At 42.3% G+C, this 18,268-nt stretch overlaps 1 protein-coding gene across 5 annotated transcripts in view; it reads left to right on the forward strand.

The window, feature by feature from the left end:
- Positions 1-18,268, forward strand: part of CFAP20DC (CFAP20 domain containing) — a 1,691,586-nt gene that overhangs the window by 860,405 nt on the left and 812,913 nt on the right. For 3 of the 5 annotated variants that reach the window (XM_085624732.1, XM_085624733.1, XM_085624735.1), the window contains exon 12: positions 8,453-8,587. The exons of the other annotated variants lie outside the window; for them this stretch is intronic. In XM_085624732.1, the coding sequence (XP_085480858.1) occupies positions 8,453-8,587 (135 nt within the window). The remainder of the gene's footprint in view (positions 1-8,452; positions 8,588-18,268) is intronic. 5 annotated transcript variants of the gene reach the window in all.

Here is an 18,268-nt window from a genome sequence, read left to right on the forward strand (position 1 = left end):
TACAGACACTCACAGAGACACTCACCCACACACCTACTCATACACCAAATTATTCACCCATACAGCCACTCGCATACCCATACAGCCACTAAGACACCCGACTCACACATGGATACACACAGACACAGACCCACTCACATAATATATGTTCGAAGTAGTATCACTCATTGGTAGTACATATAGTACACTAATTTAACTTTTGTTGTAGCTTAGTATATATGTTTAACTCATAATCTTTAAGAAAACACACTCACTAGATGATGTCATCAGCGATGTTATCTGAGATGTCATCAGTGATATCACTGACCATGTCATGAGTGATGTAGTATGTGAGATCATAAGCAGTCCATTGCAGGGGTGTAAGTTATGGTTAGCTCATCTAAATAGAACTGCTGATTTTCACTGGTTTTCTACAAGTGAAATCTGAGGCTAACTATAATGTCCCTGTAACCTTTGTTTTCTTCAGTGCATTGCTAAGGTTTTTTTAAATTTTGTTTCCTAACTATAACGTACCTGTAACCTTTGTTTTTTTTCGGTGGATTTCTAAGGTTTTTTTTTAAATGTTGTTTCCTAACTATAGCGTCCCTGTAATCTTTGGTGTTTTTTAAAGCGGATTTCTAAGGTTTTGGGATTTTTTTTTCCTAAATGTAACCACTAACCTTTGACAATGAATGAGTTTCTCAGTAAGTCTGTGAGTGAGTGTGTGAGTGACTGAGTGGGTCGGTGAGTCAGTGTGAGTGTCTGAGTGGGTCTGTGAGTGGGTGTTTAAATGTCTGAGTGCTCTGTGTTTTGCCTTTTCTGATTGTTTTTCTGTCCTCTGTTTTGCCTTTCTTGCTCATTTTTCTGTCTGTGTTGCCTTTCCTGCTCATTTTGTCTCCTCTGTTTTGCCTCTTTCTGCTGGTTGTTGACCTTTATTTTGCTTCTTTCCAACTAGTTTCTCACCTCTATTTTGTCTCTTGCTGCTGGTTTCTCACCTCTATTTTGCCTTGTTCTGCTCATTCCTGTCCTTTATTCTGCCTCTTTCTACTGCATTCTAATCTTTATTCTGCCTCATTCTGTTCGTTGCTAACCTTTATTTAGCCTTTCTGCTCAATGCGGAACTTTATTTTGCCTCTTTCAGCTTGTTTCTCACCTCTATTTTGCCTCTTGCTCCTGGTTTCTGACCTCTATTTTGCCTCTTTCTGCTCGTTTCTGACCATTATTCTGCCTCTTTAAGCTTGTTGCTGACCTTTATTTTGCCTCTTTCTGATGGTTTCTCACTCTATTTTGCTTCTTGCTGCTGGTTTCTGACTTCTATTGTGCCTCTTTCTGATCGTTTTGCACCTTTATTTGCCTCTTTCTGCTCGTTTCTCATATTTATTTTGCCTCTTGCTGCTCATTGTGGACCTTTATTCTGCCTGTTTGTGCTGGTTTCTGACCAACTTCATTCTGCCTCTTTCTACTCTCTTCTGACCTTTATTCTTCATCGTTCTGTTGATTCATCACCTTTATTTTGCCTCTCTTTGTTCGTTGCTGATCTATATTTTGCCTCTTTCTGCTCGTTGCTCACCTTTATTTTGCCTCTTTCTGCTTGTTGCTTCTTTAATTCTGCCTCTTTTTTCCCATTGCTGACCTTTATTCTGCCTCTTCTGCTCATTTCTCACCTTTATCTTGCCTCCTTCTGCTCTTTGCTGACCTTTATTTTGCCTTTTCTGCTCATTTCTGACCTTTACTCTGCCTCTTTCTGCTTGTTTCTGACCTTTAGTTTGCCTCTTTCTGCCTTTTCCCCCCAGGACTGTGGTGCAGCCTCAAGCCGCCTGCGGTCCCAGCCGCTTCCTGCCACCTGCGGGAGCCGGCATTGCTGTTGCACAGAGGGAGCTGCTCGATAGGCAGCTCCCCCATGCAGGAACAATTGTTTAATCTCTTTCCCTGTCTGCTTTAGTTTCACGAGAGCTGTGAACTCCCACCAAGCTAAAGCAAACACCTATGTCCTGGGAGTGGGCACCCGGGACATAGCATAGGAGGTGGCGGTTCCCAGGTAGGTCCATGTATGGCTCCAAGAGGGGGTGTTGTGTGTCGATTTAGATGCCGTATATAGGTTTCACGATTTATGTCCTTATATAGGCACAATTCGAATTGCACAAATATTTTGGCATAGGAATCCTACCCTTATTTAAGCATTATCCATGCTAACCAAATACAGGCATGGCCACCTACATCCGTTCATCTACGTCACAACGAGTTCTTGGAAAACCAGACTCTTAAGCCTTTAGGACTTCCCCTTGCTTGGATATTGATTTCTCCAAGAACTCATTTATTATGCATGAACATCTATTCCTTAGGGGTTCATTCATGACGTTCTTCTGCCTGTTTACGTCAATGCTGGCATTCCTAAACACCTTCAAGGTATAAATATACCCTCACTTACCATGGCAAACCACTGTTCGGCTGCCTACTTGCACGACACGGTTCGCCACGGTGAGTTCAGAAGGAAGTCAAGTCCCCGCCTGACGCACTGACCAGACGCTGTCATCCTCCTCGCAGAGAATCCAGCTCCAGTGTTTCTGACTCCCCTTGCGGGGTGTTAGAGATCGAGACTCGGAAAGAGATTCCAACCTCACTCATTCTAAGGTATGGAGCGGACTAGAAACTTGAGGGACTTTTGGCAAATCTTGGCAACTATAGCTAAACTAGACTATAGACAAACAGCACCTACTTCTTACCTCGTACTACACTTAGGTTAGGTACACTGGGGTAGAACTAGCTAGAAGCATCAGATGAGTATTAACATTTTAGCTTGTGTTATTTACGCATGTATTTTTATGAATATCTGTCATAGCTACAAACCATGCTATTGCAGTATTATTTTATCTTACTAATCTTACTGCTAACGCTGTACGTATTATACTTCGCATTCTGTCTTATGATTGTAGCAGTTCATATCTCTTGCACGAGAAATAAGACTGTTCAATAAACCCTTTTTATTGAAACGCCCGTCCCTCTATTTCTGTGTAACTCTGTAGAAACGAAGCATGCACGATTGACTGAGTGAAACTGTTATCTATTGTTTCCACGATTCTGAGATTGTTCCAATTCTAAGGGGAACAAAGTTGTCATGTTTATGCGGTTGTCAGAAACTAATCTATTCTAGTTTATTCGAGAAGTTTCTAGTGACCTCTGAGTTAGCTGGCACACACAATTAATTAACTTTAATGTACTCAATAGGAGCATACTGACCTTAGTCCTATGCAAAAACTATAGTGTATATTATTCCAATGCGCAGAGCCTATAAGGGAAATAGGAACTACACTACAGGGGGTCGTGCGGCCCCCCTCCCTTGATCTGCAAGTGAGGAGGTGGTGCCCGGGGCCGTATGTGCAGCCCCCTTCCCAGTTTAAATTATATTATAGGCACCAGGGAGGTGGTGGTCCCTGTGGCCCGGGAGGTCCACTCGGCCCCTTCATTATTTTTAATTTAGCTCCGGATAGGTGGTGGTCTCTAGGGCTTGAACCCACCCTGGTAGTGGAGTCCATATAACCACCTCCAAATTTAAAATAAAGTACTGGGGAGTTGGTGGTCCCTGGAGCTTAAAAGAGCCCATGAAAGGGGGTGCGTGCGGGCCCAAGGGAGATGGTGGTCCCTGGGGCTTAAAAAGCCTCAGGAGGGGGGGGTTCTGTGTGCCACCTCCTGTTTTTTAATCCCGCATACCCCCAGGACCTGGCCGTCACAGGGGCTAAACAGTAGATAAGCGCAGGAGCATGTACTTCTTTTTTTATTAATTTTTTGGAGGGAGATGTGGATCCCCGCTAAAAAAATTTATTTAAAAAAAAAAAAAATGCTTTTGGCCCTGTGGTGCCCCAGGGGGAACCCCAGGAGCAGAGCTTGGGGGTCAGGGTATTCCTTCCCCATCCCATTTTCTTTTTTAGAATGTTTTTTCAGGGACTCGTCTGAAGCTAAGTACCAAGATGGCTGCCAACACTTCCTGGTTGAAGTTTTGGCAGGCAATCACATTTCAGCACGCGGACTGTTGGATCTTCGGAGGATCTGTGCACCTTGATATATAAATTTGGTTTTCCCTTAATATTTCCAAAACTACTAAACGGATTTACGCCAATTTACAAAAAGTCATTTTCTCGACCACTAGCTGTCTTTCTGCCCAATTTGGTGTAATTCCGTTCAGAGGTTCGGGCTGTAGCTGCGTCTAAAATTCCAAGGGGAATTAACATGGGAATTGCACATTTTTTGACCCCCTGCTTTTTCTCAGCCTCTGCTTGACAGATCTCCCCGAAAGTTTCCATGCACAGCAAGAGTCACCGGGGCACTCTTTGGGGGGAAATTTCGTGAAGATACGTCAAATGTCGCCAAAGATATAGGCAAGTCAATAAACTCTTTTCTTGGGGAAACTAGGTCCTAACTATAGCTACCTACTGGCGACTGCCAGTAGGATATGTGTGTGTATATATATATACATATATATATATATATATATCAGCATGCTCTCGCAGATTAGGATGAATCTCTCCAACAAAGGCGAGTGAAGACCCAAAAATAGTGCAAATTAAATATTTATTTTCCACCAGATATGTCCATGACGCGTTTCGGCTGACAACACAGCCTTGATCACATGACACGAATGAACAAGTGCAACCTCTTTTAAAGTGCCAGGGCTCCTAATCTCACTATCGGCATAGAAGAAATACTTCAATGAACATGGCATTATAAATGCTTGAATGCACAAATTTCATTACATCCCAAATCTATAATATTATTGCATCACAAAATGTCCTATGTTTATACATTGTTTGATAATTCAACATCACAATGATTATAGATTTCATAATGGTATAAATACATGCAATTGATATAAAATTTCTAAACGGGATATAAATACATAATACCGATAAAATCTAAAATTGTGCAAAGAGGTGTTTATGAGAAAACAGCTAGTGTATCCCTTATTATTGTGTAAACATCAAATATATAAACAAAACTCATTAAGAATAAATATTAAAAGGTGTGTACTAGAAAATCCCTATAGTATACTGTTGTATAATCCTTAAATAGATGTTATAGCACTAGTTTTAGCAGATGTAATTGCGTAGGAAATTTATCGAAGGGATACTGAGTATTCTCTGAGAAAATTCTCATATATACGATTCAATGATAACGGGGTGCAGGATCATGCATTCGTAAGAAGAAAAATCTACAATTAGTAACTAAGACCATGAATATATGTACACTCACATGCATGACTATGAAAGCCATGAGATGTTTCAAATGGATACTAAAACCTCTAGGCCACACACATTATGGTTGTATTTCTAATCCATCCAATCAATATTTAAAATTTTAAAACTATTAAATATATACATATAATCAAAGTTAATACATCCATAGACACATGAATTAAAGATTATATAAATATAAAAATTAGTTCTTCCTGATATATTATCTACTGGCGGTCGCCAGTAGATAGTTATAGTTAGGACCGAGTTCCCATAGGAAATCTGAAAATTCTATTTTGAATAACTTTGGCGCCGGTTGACGAATCCTCGCGAAATTTTCAAAACTAATGGGGCGCTCCGCTCAGCTCCTACCCTGAAAGTCTCGGGGTGATTCGTCAAGTGGGGGCTGAGAAAAAAGGGGGGTCACAAAACGCGTTTTCCCCATGCATTTTCCCATAGGACCTTTAGTCGGATGTACAGCCCGAACGGCTGAACAGAATTACTTGAAATTTGGCAAAGAGGTAGTCCTCAGGTCAGGGATGTGCCTTTTGCATATATGGTGTCAATCTGTTCAGTAGTTTCTGAGAAAATTGCAGTTAAAAGTACATAAATATCTATATGCGCGCACCGTGCGCGCACGGTGCCGTGCGCGAGCTTAATTCTGATTGGTGGTTAGATGTCAGTCAACATTCGAATCGGTCGAAATCAGGAAGTGTCGGACGCCATTTTGTGTGTGGCAGTGAAAAACAAAGGTGGAGAACGTGAAAAGGGGGCAGGGTAGAGAGTTCCTGACCCCCTAGCCTTTGTCAGGGGGTCCCTGAAGGACCCCGAAGGGTGAAAAAAACATTTTTTTCAAAAAATCGCGGGGTGCGCGCACCGTGTGCGCATGGTGCGCGCACGGTGAAAAACCCTTAAAAAAAAAAAACATTTAAAACGAGTCATTCCATATTACAGGATACAGTCAATCTATAACTATATACATAGGTAGTTTATTGTAAAATAAATATATAAAAAATATAATAATACATACATAAATTAGCATTTAAAAAACCTTACAAATTCACTAAAAAAAACATAGGTTTCACACACGTTATAGTTAGAAATTAGCATTTAAAAAACCTTGCAAATTCACTTAAAAAACCATAGGTTTCACACACGTTATAGTTAGGAATTAGCATTTTAAAAACCTTGCAAATTCACTGAAAAAACCATAGGTTTCACACATGTTATAGTTAGCTGGACATTTCACTCGTAAAAAAACATTGAAATTCCCCCGTTATAGTTAGTTCAGCTAAATATAACTTGCGCGATCGCAATCCACTGCTGATGATGTCACATATTACATCACTGTATTCACTAAGATACTGTTAATAAGTCAGTTATACAATTAATTTTACAAAAAAAAATCCATTTAGACACTTATTTACCCATTTATTCTTCCATTAACTTTTAGATATACATATATAAAAAATATTTATTTTTCAGAAAGACACATATTCACTGGATGATGGCATCAGTGATGTCATCAGTGATGTCATTTGAGATGTCATCAGTGATGTCATGAGTGATGTCACTGACCATGTCATGAGTGATGTAATATGTGACGTCATCAGCAGTGGATTGCGGTCGCGCGAGTTATATTTAGCTGAACTAACTATAATGGGGGAATTTCAATGGTGTTTTTACGAGTGAAATGTCCAGCTAACTATAACATGTGTGAAACCTATGGTTTTTTCAGTGAATTTGCAAGGTTTTTAAAATGCTAATTCCTAACTATAACGTGTGTGAAACCTATGGTTTTTTAAGTGAATATATATATATATATATATATATTATGGTTTACTGTTTTTACAGTCTGTATCTTATATACATTCTTAAAATTAATCATGACCAGCCGGTTAACAGCAGTTACTCTGGTCCTCTGTAAGTCTGTGGATCTTGTCTCTTCTCTCTTTCACCTGGAGCAACTATAGAGGTGTATTATGTTAGTTCCTGACCTTTTGCAAATATCTGTCACCTCGTGAAATATTGTGGAAAGGACAAAGGAATATCCAAGGTAATTGTCAGCAGAATTACTGATTCTTACAGTTAACTCTTAGGAAATCCGGAGTGTGATCGGACCCAGCTCCGGGGCACTCATAATGAGGTCCATAGGCTCTACAAACCAGGGCTTAATTTGTACAGGTATGAGTACCTGTGCCCAAAGCTCTGCTTAGAAACCCGTGGGCGATGCTATTCATTATTGACCAGCCAAATGCGTAGTCTTGAATTCACCTCATGCCTCTTTAATCCTTGCCCCTTTCTCTCTCTCTTGCAAGTTCGTGCTTTCTCACATTGTGACATGTTTTCCGTATTTTTCTCCTCCTTCTTTACCTTGGGTTTGTATTTCCTTGTCTTGCTGTCATTCATTGTTTAATGAGGAAAAGTAAGCACTGGTTTCCAAAAAAGAGTACTGGTGGGCTCCACTGGCAACGACAGGCTCAAATCAAGCACTGCCTACAGCTTTCACAGCACAAGTGTACATTTATCATTTAAATTAATTTAAATTGGAATTATAGTATTTGCTGTTTTCACGCACAAGAAACTAAATAGTGATATACTGCAGTAAGGGGAGACAACATTATATATAGACAAGTGCAGAAGGAAATGTAAAACAAAGTGTGTTATGGGTATCATAATACCACGAGCCCTAAATATAAAAAAACAAAAATGTGAATCTGTCAAAGTTATTTGGAGCATGACTAAAGCCTCTGTTGCCAGTCTTGTAGTGTTTAATGTTTATAAGCACCACACTTGTAAAAACATCTTGTGTCCTGTTATCTGTTTTGGGAAAAGGGCCGATTGTTATGATGTTGATACCTGAGGCCTTTTAAAAGAGGTAATTTGTTGTATACCTAATACACAAACAATGTCGGCACTATTAGCAGGGACAGTTCATTCCATCTTTCAAACCAGTTAAAATACCCTCCCTGCGAATTCACCCAGCGTTCATATAATCCGTTGTGGGGACTATTTCCACGTCGCCACAGTAGCTCTAATGTAATGGAAGGCAGCTCTGGGCACCACAACTGTGCAATTCTCCCGGTCGCTTATTGTCAATGAGAGGAGCACAAAGGAGGACTAGACGACGCAGGTTGAAAATGATTGCTTATCTGTGGAAAAGTACGTGGCGATCTGTGAAATAATGAAGAGCAACCTTGGTTCTTTCAGTTTCAGAAATGCTGATAAAAATGCTGTTTTTTTTCCAGGCAATACTTCTGTAGGACACTGTAAAAATGAAGATAAGCCCTCGGCGGAGCCCAGCACGCCATCCTGTCAGAGAACGAGCAGCGCAGACCCTCTAAATAACTCGAGTTTGCTGCAGCGGTCACCCAGCCTAACAGGTCAGAGCTTACAGGATGCTGTTCTCGTGAACCGAGTGGCTAAAAGGCAGATCTCAGCTCGATTTACTGTCTCTTGTTCTTCATAAAAGTTAACTAAATCACACCTGTCGACAAACAGAGAGTTTGTAATAAAACTCTAATGGTACTTGGCTGCCAGCAAGCACTCAGGCAACACAGTAAGCACCGTTGTGTAGGAGGCAGCCAACTACAAATAAATGGGCATGCTCAGCCTCGAGAAATGAATTATGGGTAGCCCCTCACAAATCTTGGTGTACTTTAACATGGCATATCTGTGTTGGAAGAGAAAAGAAACAATGTGTGTGCCAAACAGATATATTTTAGCTCTGATAACCAGAACCAGCATCTGCTTCTCTGCAGGTCGGTGTCGTTAAATATGGAAATGGCGTAGCAATGTGGGGCGCTGCTGCTGAGACGCTGTGCTCCGTCACTGGAGGCCAAGCGTTAATGCGCGCCAACCTCCGAGTGAACTGCTTCCCAAAACAGCTATTTACTTGAAGCAATTCATTTCCTTGGTTGACAACGCTGCAAAATTGGCCACTGTCTCGGTTTTACATTCAGTTTTTCACTAGTCGTTGATTTTGTCTCTCTTTAAAATGTTTTGAAGCATTGCTGAAATGTCCTCCCTTTTAAACTGTATTTTTATATAGCATTTTTCATATGCCTACCATGACATCAAAAAGGGCAGCCCATGCACATAGAACCCAATTTGTGGAGTACTTCTTCCAGCTTTAAATATTCACATTTATAAAAATGCATGTTGCTGTCCCAGATGGAAAATGAAATGCACACACAGGCCGTGTCATGGCCATCAATCCTTATAGCAACTTGTGGCAAGTATGTAAGACCGATATAGCTTAATCTGCCTTTTTTAAATGGAGCGCCCTTGTGATTTTAGATAATATGTAATTTTCATGGGTATCTCTGTTCTTGATATGTTAATAATATGATAATGACTAATAATATTAGTAAACTAAACACCAACGAAGAATGAGAGAGTTAAATATAAAAAAAACTGTGGCACAGTGATTACTTCATGCAACAGGCTCATTAATGTACTGAGAAATCTTACTACAGAGTTTAGTATGCTAACTGGATAACATGCCGATAAGCACAGTACTCTTTTTAGGTCGAACCTAACAGCGTGCATGCACTGCTCCGCAAGGCTTCTTGTAGCTAATCTGTGTGGGTCTGACTCCTCCCACGCATTGGACTGGCTTTTGCGTGTCTCTTTCTATAATTAATGCACACAAATGGCTAAAGGTGGGTGCATGTCCCACCTCTTTTGAAATGTTCACTCCCACGGTGTTTTGCCTCGGGAGCGAGCAGCGGCGCGCAGGGCGGCATCGCTTTGACCTCATCTTACCCCCCACGTCATCTGAGATCTAACACTCCTTCACCCCACCGAGTTACTACATGCCTGGCAGAACATGCCATTGTCTTCCCTTATCTGGCAGACGTCCTGGAAACAAATCATTTTGCCTTCGTTTTGAAGATGCATTATTCATCACAGTCCTTAAAGATGCCCAGTCGTTAGAGTGCATAAGAATTTGCATCTGTTAACATTGTGCCCGTTGTGTTTTTCTCTTACTTTCCCAGGACGTTTCTCTCTGAACTGACTTGGGCATAAATGTGCTGTCCAAAAATATCCTACGAAGCAATATTCTAAACCCCAAGGTGCTGTCTTGATGTTTGTTTTGCAGAATGTTTTTGAGATAGTGCTTTGAGACGGCGGTAGGGTGCTTTTGGTATTGCAATATAAAACAAGCATTTGCAATGCAAAAGGTCTCACATTTACGTGAGTCTGAGCTATTGACATTGCAAATAGCAATGTCTTTTATTTTTGTTTTTGTTTTTAAAAACATATATAAAAGGCATTGTCATTTACAATGCCAATAGCTTAAACTTGCGTAAATGTGAGACCTATTGCATTGCAAATGCTTGTTTTTTTGCCGTCACACTACAGATAGCTTTAGCATTGCAATGAATATTTTCACACATTTATGAAGCGGTATTTGGGTCTGCCCTGTGCATATACTTGGATGGTTTTCTTGCCACTCCAGCCCTCTACTCTTAATTTGATGCATTACTTACCTTTTCTTTTGTTTGTCCTGCCCCTGGAATATTCTGCTCACACCATCTTTACTGATTAGACAAGTTTATTCTTCCACTGCTGTGACCCAAGGGAACTATTTTTCCATTCGCATGTGCCTGTGAGATTTGATTTTATGCACTTGATGGGAGCACATGAGCCTTTCTCTTTAACCGGGATATGTAGACTTTGTCCCCTTTCTCTCTCTCTGCTGGTCACTTCCTCTACCCAACTTTTTCTCTCCTGTGCCTTTCACCTCTGCCCTTTCTCTCTACCTGCTCTTCACTTCTTCTTCCCTAAAGCAGTATCACGCTGCATGCAGTGCTCTCCATCCCTCCCTCTTTCCCCATGTCTTGGCTCCTTGTTGAATTCTGGACACAACAAGGATGACTGCCTTCCACACTCCTCTACCCATATTAACCTTGCCAGTGCTTGTACAAGTGTGCTGCATCATTGCAATCATCTTGAACTGGTATAACCATACCCTATGCAAAGTCCCATTCCATGATAACCACCGGAAGTATTATCTTTGCCAGTCATTATGTTGCAATTATCCAAGCATCAAAAAAGCCAATAGTGAGGAGCAACTATATATCCGGTGGCCATCTTTCTTGATGCCATGCCACAAACATTGGCAAAGTGAGACCGAGTGACTTCGGCACTACTTGATCCTCATGCTGGCCCCCTTCGCCGTACATATTAAATCCCATCCCTTACGCCGCACTCCTCCTACTATCTGCAGCCTTCCCTACCTTTGAGAAAATATCATAAAACTGTTTAACCTAAAAATCACTGATGTTAGGTTTGAACCTTCCAAAACTTCTTCAACTTTCCAGATTGTCCCATGAGGTTCATGACATGGAAGGAGATTCTGACAGATAAGACTAGGGTTAGCAGGCAACATTGTCACGATCAAATTGAGTTCAGTCACGCTTAGAACTTCATAAATACTAGTGAATAACTTTTAAAATGTTGATCAATGCCTAGTAAGTATCGAGCACTTAACTGCCACACTGGAAAGTCCAGTGCACAATGGGGGAAAAGATGCCCCATACCCTCATTGTGCAGGCTTGGGCGTAGGGAACAGCAACAAGTGGTGGTGGCAGGAACCCACCTCCTTGAAGTTTAACAGCAATGCAAAGCATAAACACTGGTGTGCTTACCTTCCTTTCTTCCCCTTAATGAGGAGTAGGAATTAAATAAATTAGTCAAGTGTTCCTGGGCAGACCCTGTACAGTCAGTCTAGGGTAATGCCATCCCACAACCATGTGGGAGATGGTTCTGGGACACCGTTCATTTGCAGGTCCATGTTTGCATCCAGCATGTGGCATATGGGCGCTAATTCCCCTCCCCCCCTCAGTGCCTTGAGACTAGGCCTGGGCGGAACAAAAACTGCGTTAGTTCGCACGGTTCGAGCTGATTTTTAGCACCTGGTATTTGTCCTGTATTGGAAAATCAGCGCAAATGGCACAATGCGAAGCACAAGAGGGCTCTGCTTCTTTCTGACGCTCAAGCAGATGTTCTACTCGAGGAGGAGCTTCCTCAACGCAAATGGAAGGTTTCTCAACGCGAGCGATAGTGGTGATCCATGACCGCCCGTGTAGAGAAATCTTGCCGGGAGGTGGTCTGGAGTAAGGTTTTTCTCGCTCGCGCTTACCAACTTTGGCGAGTGAGGAAAAAACTCAGCTCTGTGGAACTCTGCGTGTTACGTGATGTGGGGAAAACTTTGCCAACGCCGCAAGCGTAATTTCATGCACAGGTCTACTTGAGACCCCAATGGATGAGTAGTCACGCTCTACTAGAACCTGATTGATTGGTTGATTGAATGCAGCACACTAAAGTGGTGGGTGCACTCCCCTTCCTTCTGCAACAAGAGCAATGCTGTGCACCGCTTACCCCACCATTCTGTCCTTTGACTATGCACAAGTCTCCTTTGTTAGTCAAGGCCTGAGGACAGGAAAGACCACATGCACATTTGTATGATTATTAAACTGCTGAACAACAATGTGATTCTTAATTTCTTTAGTCCGTTGCATGAGTTCTGACCAAACGCTTAGGTACCCAGCGGTCCCTCATGGTCTTTGGAGCATTTGTGTACTTTAACCCCTTGCGTGCCCATGACGGAACCACTCCGTCATGAGCCACGGGCGGCGTGTGCTCATGACGGAGTGGTTCCGTCATGCTGCGGCCGCTCCGCCCACGCGTCGCTGATTCCCCGCCTGTGCGGGCGAATTAACGAGTGGGCGGAGTCGTGACGGGACCACTCCATCATGAGCACAGCTCGCCCGTGACTCATGACTGAGTGGTTCCGTCACGAGCATGGCGGCGCCGCGCTCACCCCGCACCCCCCAGCGCCGCGGCAGAATTCGCGCCGCGGCGAAGGTGTTAAGGTACTCCTTTTAAATAGTGCCTTACTGCCACTCGGGCCAAAGGCGCTGCATAAATGCCACGTCTCTCTGCCCCTTAACACACGGTTACTCTTCTCGATTGCAGGAATACTTTTTTCAAACAGTCTTTTTTTTCTTTCATTAAAGAAAATGGAATGCATGCAGAACAGATGCCAAATACCTACATATTATCACAACAGCATGGGCGGTTTTCAGGCGCCAGGCAGCTTTTGTACCACCTGACGATAACATGTGAGCATTTAAAACGTGCCCACGCCTGCCCCCTCGCAACAGAAATACCTTAATTACCAGCATTCTGCGCCTACAGTAGATCTGAAATATTTTTCATCCGAAATGATAAATTTACGTCACCGCAGCAAGCTCGAAGCATTTGAGATTCATAACAGAGAACGTATCATCATATCTTCCCTAGCAGGTGTGTGCTACCTTCGGCACAAAATACTTTGCTTATCAGCAAGGAACAAAAGGAATGGATATTATTTTAGGCTGCCAGCATTATTTATGCTGCACTGAAACCTTCATTAAAATGTTAGGCGGCAATTAGAAGCCCCGGCATAAATCTGACTGCAAGCAGGAACTAATTAGATGTTTAGGTGATCGTTCTTACACTTATCTTGTTTGCTGCAATATTGTGATTACACAGTCATTTGCATATTTCTCTATAAAAACACATCAAGTTATTCAGTGCATTTCATTTAGGGATAATTTGAGAGGAAAATATTTGCATGGATGATTTATCCACACAGAAACACCCTCAGTGTGGAGTAGCCTCTCACCTTAATTTGTGCCGGGAAGAGGTCACACGCAGGGTTGAATGAAATGATATGTTTTACACTGCTTGAATTCATTTGATAGCATATCGATATATGAAATATGCGTTGTATTTGTAATGACCTTTTACGTGGGCCTTTGGGTTCAGCTAATTGCAAAGCATGACAAACATTGAAATTAATGGTTAGTGTTTTCACTGGCAAACAGCATCGCCCCATTACGAGAAAAAGAGGCTCTGGTAATGGAAAATGTAAAGTCGGTATAAATAGCACGGAAGCAGCGTCATGAGAAGACGTATTTTTTACTGTTTGCATCTCAGCTTAAAAGCATGGTGTTTTGGTAGTGCGGTGAATACTTTCTTTTCAAACGTGGCTTTTATGAAACCACAGCCACTCTAATATAAATCTGGACAAAGGAAACTTTATTTAAAAGCAAAGGGAACACGCTAATGCTTTTCACCAACTTCTGGAAGGGATTTAGAGTGTCAGGTCACGGCAACACTCGTTGTATACGCTGGCTGGTCTCTGAGCTCCCGAGAAGCAAATGGCTAGTTGTTGATGCACTTAGAGGGTGGGTGGGGGGGGGCAATGTGGCACCTTATAATGTCATTGGTGTTCTCACTTACGTTGCTCTTGGAATTTTAATGAATCGAGATTCATGATATCGATGCCAGCTATGAGATTACCCTTCTGGTGTAGCATGCCCAGAGAACGCACCAAACATGCTGGTGACCCAAGCAGACGCTTTTGTGCTTATTCGTGATGAAGGGCCACAGAACTGAACAGAACTGTGATAGACTCCAAGCAGACTTCTATATCCATTCTGTAGCCTGCCAAAAATAACTTTAATGGCTAGTACTCGCACACGGTTTACACTGTAAAGACGCCTTATTCAACCCCTTACATTTCCCAATTTGTTTTCACCTCTTGCTGAGAATAGAGAATGTTTCTGTTTTTTTTCTATGTTAACTTCAAAGTATGCATAGCGTGAAACCTGTCCCCGGCTTATACCTACATTTTTTGTAAAAAAATCCAGTTCCCTGTTTTCTGCAAAAAAACGTGTTTGAAAATGTTTGCCTGTCTTTGTTCTTTGGTTCTTGGCCTAATACTCGGAGTATGTGCCTACGTGAGAGTGTTGCCTTTCCTTTATTGCAGAACCTCTTTCAGTGACAAAAATAATATTTTTTTATCTAGAACCCTGGAGCTACTGAACACGAGCCACTACACACAGCCTGGGTTAAAACCGTCCATTGTATACAGGAAGCGGTTATTCAATTATTTGTAGTTGACCCACAAGTCTCCTGTGTTCCTGCTTTAGGAACAGCTACTTGCTCCCTTCCTCTGGTTTGTATTAAAAATGCTTTGAGTTCAATCAGAAAGTGTTTACAGTTAAAACACAGCAAAAAAAGAAACACTCTGCAGGCTGTCGCAAGCTGCTGAAGAGCGTGTTCCACAGTTTCCTTACTGGCACCAGAGGTGGGACATTCTCACCTGTCCTGCTCATGAGGACGGGCCCATCCTGAGGTGAAGGATAGCAGGAAGAGGGTGCCATAATGAAATTGTAGATAAAGTTTCCTGGTTCCCGCAGTGCTTAATTTGTAAAATAATAAGTGCCGGGGCTCTAACCAGGAGGCCACTACACCTTGCATCACCGATTGCCTGTCATCACTGCCAATGACGGTACCAAAACAGCTGCTAACCAGCTCTTTCACCTTCAAGTGCGACAGTTCAGATTATTCCAGGTCCCCAGAGCTAAAGAAATGGCTGGGGAGGCAGGAATTCGTATTTTTTAATGTATTTTGTGTTCATAAACGAACGATGTTCTGCTCATCTCTAAATTAGATGAGCAGCGCCACCATGTGGCAGAGTGTCATAAGTGTAGTGATAGTTAAGTGCCAGTGCTAAGGACCGGAAACTAATTAAGTGCCTGAGCCGAGCACCGGAAAGCACCGGCTCAAATTAAGCACTGGGTTCCCACAGGCTCAATCTCGTCAAGGAACTACTCCACTTTAAACTCATCCTTCACCACAAGGAAGGCATCAGACAGGGGGCCAGGATAAGATTTGTACATCCACAGATCCAGTTTATGCTGGCCGGAATATGCTGTGATGGTGATCTTACTGAGGACCCAGCAGTCATTGGATCTTGCCATAATGTGTCAATTCCCAACTTTCCAAAGGTGTCTCCGATATACCTCATCCACGGTATTTAGCCAGACCCTGATAACCCTAAGATCTCCTCTAACCCCTGACGATATATTATGAGCTCAGGTGTAACCCAAAATCTCCGCCAATAGAGGATTTGTCTCAACCCTACCCCTTCTGAAATTGGTCGGACGCCAAGTCCAGCCTAAGGGGGAGTAAAGAGGTACTAACAAGGAGACCTGTCAGCTGGTGAGGAACTCGTTTTTCTTCTAGAGTGAGGGCCTCTGCATCCTTATAACCCCAAAGCTCCACCCCAGAGAGGGGAGCTCACCATGGCCTGCTGTTAGTACATTTGAAGGGCTGGTGAAATTGGACGAAATTTAGAGCTGCTCTTTACTTTTATTAATCTCCAGTTTGCTGGTCTAGTTTTAATCTGCACCTGTCGATATGACATCGTCAGTCCAGTTGCTCATTGCGAATTAGTCCTAAATTCTCAAAAGTATGCACACACTCTAATATAGAAACTTGAACCTTGGATTAGATCTAGTCATAGGACAGGGGTTGAGTACCATATATTTTGTCTTCAGGACATTGATTTTCAATACCCTCTTGGTGCTAAAGGCGTTATCTAGAACCCTCTGTAGCCCCATGGTCGATTTTGATATTAATAAAGTGTCGTCCGCAAATATCAGTGCGGGAACCCTGATGCCTGCTTGACATGGGGAGTCACCCTCACACCCATTCAGATGATAAATCAGGTCATTAACGTAAATTGTAAAGTGGGTGGGGGCTAAAATGTAGCCCTGTCTAACCCCTCATGTGATGGGATAACGGTCTGTCAACTCGCTTTGTTGGCCACAACTTACCTGGGCATAACTGTGCTCATGGAGTCTAATGATAGTGGTTAGTAAATATTTGGGGACATCCATATCGGCCAGTACTTGCCAGAGCTTGAACCTCGGGACCAGGTCAAATGTTGAACAGAGGTCTACAAATACTACATACAAACTCCCACCTCCCAAGACCACTGTCTTCTAAAAAAGCATTTGGAAGAGAAACTGGTCCAGTGTGCTTATACTGTTCCTAAAGCCAGCTTGTAGATGGGTGAGCACTTCCTCAGCAATTAACCAATCTTGAAGCCTTCCTAGATAGATTCTACTAAATAGCTTCTGTGAACAATCAGTAAAGCGTATAGGCCTATATTTGGGCGGGAGAGATGGACAGCCTTTTTTGTGCAGGGGAACGATTTCTGCCCTCAACCAAGTGGGCAAAATGGGATCCCCATTCAAAATGACATTAAAAACAAATGCAGGATAAGGACCCCAAACATCCAACACCCTGTGATAAAGGTCACCCAGGAACTTGTATTAGAAATTATCTTAAAAATAGCAGGTGACTTCTTGCAGTGTAATGCTGGGCAGCTACTCTCTATCATACACTGAACTCAGGTCCACTAAAGTGTCACAGCTAAAAGCTGCAGCAGAGGAACTAGTCTCTCCAATTTTAAAATATAAACTAGGGAAGTTTGTGATCCAATCAACAGCAGGAACTTTCGTCTCCACAGTATGGAAACTCTCTACTGAACCTGATGATACCTAGTTCCAGAAAGACCGCTGATCCCCCTTTCATGTTGCCTCTAAAAGCCTTTCCCACTTCTCTACCTCCCACACCCTCTTAGCTAAACATGTGGTCCTTTTATAGGCAGCCAGTTTGGTTTTAATCTCCAGCCTAGCTTGCTGCTTGATAGCCTGCATCAAAGCAGCCCTGTCCCACCTGCATGAGGGATTAAATCATGTTGGAGGGCACTGCTTCCCTGCAGCCTTTTTGGTTTCTGCGGAGAAGAACCTGTAGGGATCTCCACACAATTTAGTATGTCCTACATTAACTTCTTTATGAGCAAATTCGAAAAAGACAACATTTTATCAAACCCCGTTTGGAAGACCAATTGTAGACTCTTTTTGCGATACATAGATGACATATTCATTCTATGGAATGGATCCCATGCAGCCTTTACTAATGCTTTGAGTGAACTGAATCTCATTAATGAAAGAATCCAATTCACGTTCGAGACACAATAACACCGCATCACCTTTTTAGATGTGGAAATCATCAAAACCAAACATGGTTTAGAAACGGACATCTTTAGAAAGAAAACGGACCGGAACAACACACTACACTATAAAAGTTTTCATCAATCATCACTTAAATGTCATTTGCCATTTTCCCAATTACTCAGACTGAAAAGAATC

This window comes from Triturus cristatus, chromosome 9, assembly GCF_964204655.1.
Source record: "Triturus cristatus chromosome 9, aTriCri1.1, whole genome shotgun sequence".
NCBI classification, from domain to species: Eukaryota; Metazoa; Chordata; class Amphibia; order Caudata; family Salamandridae; genus Triturus; species Triturus cristatus.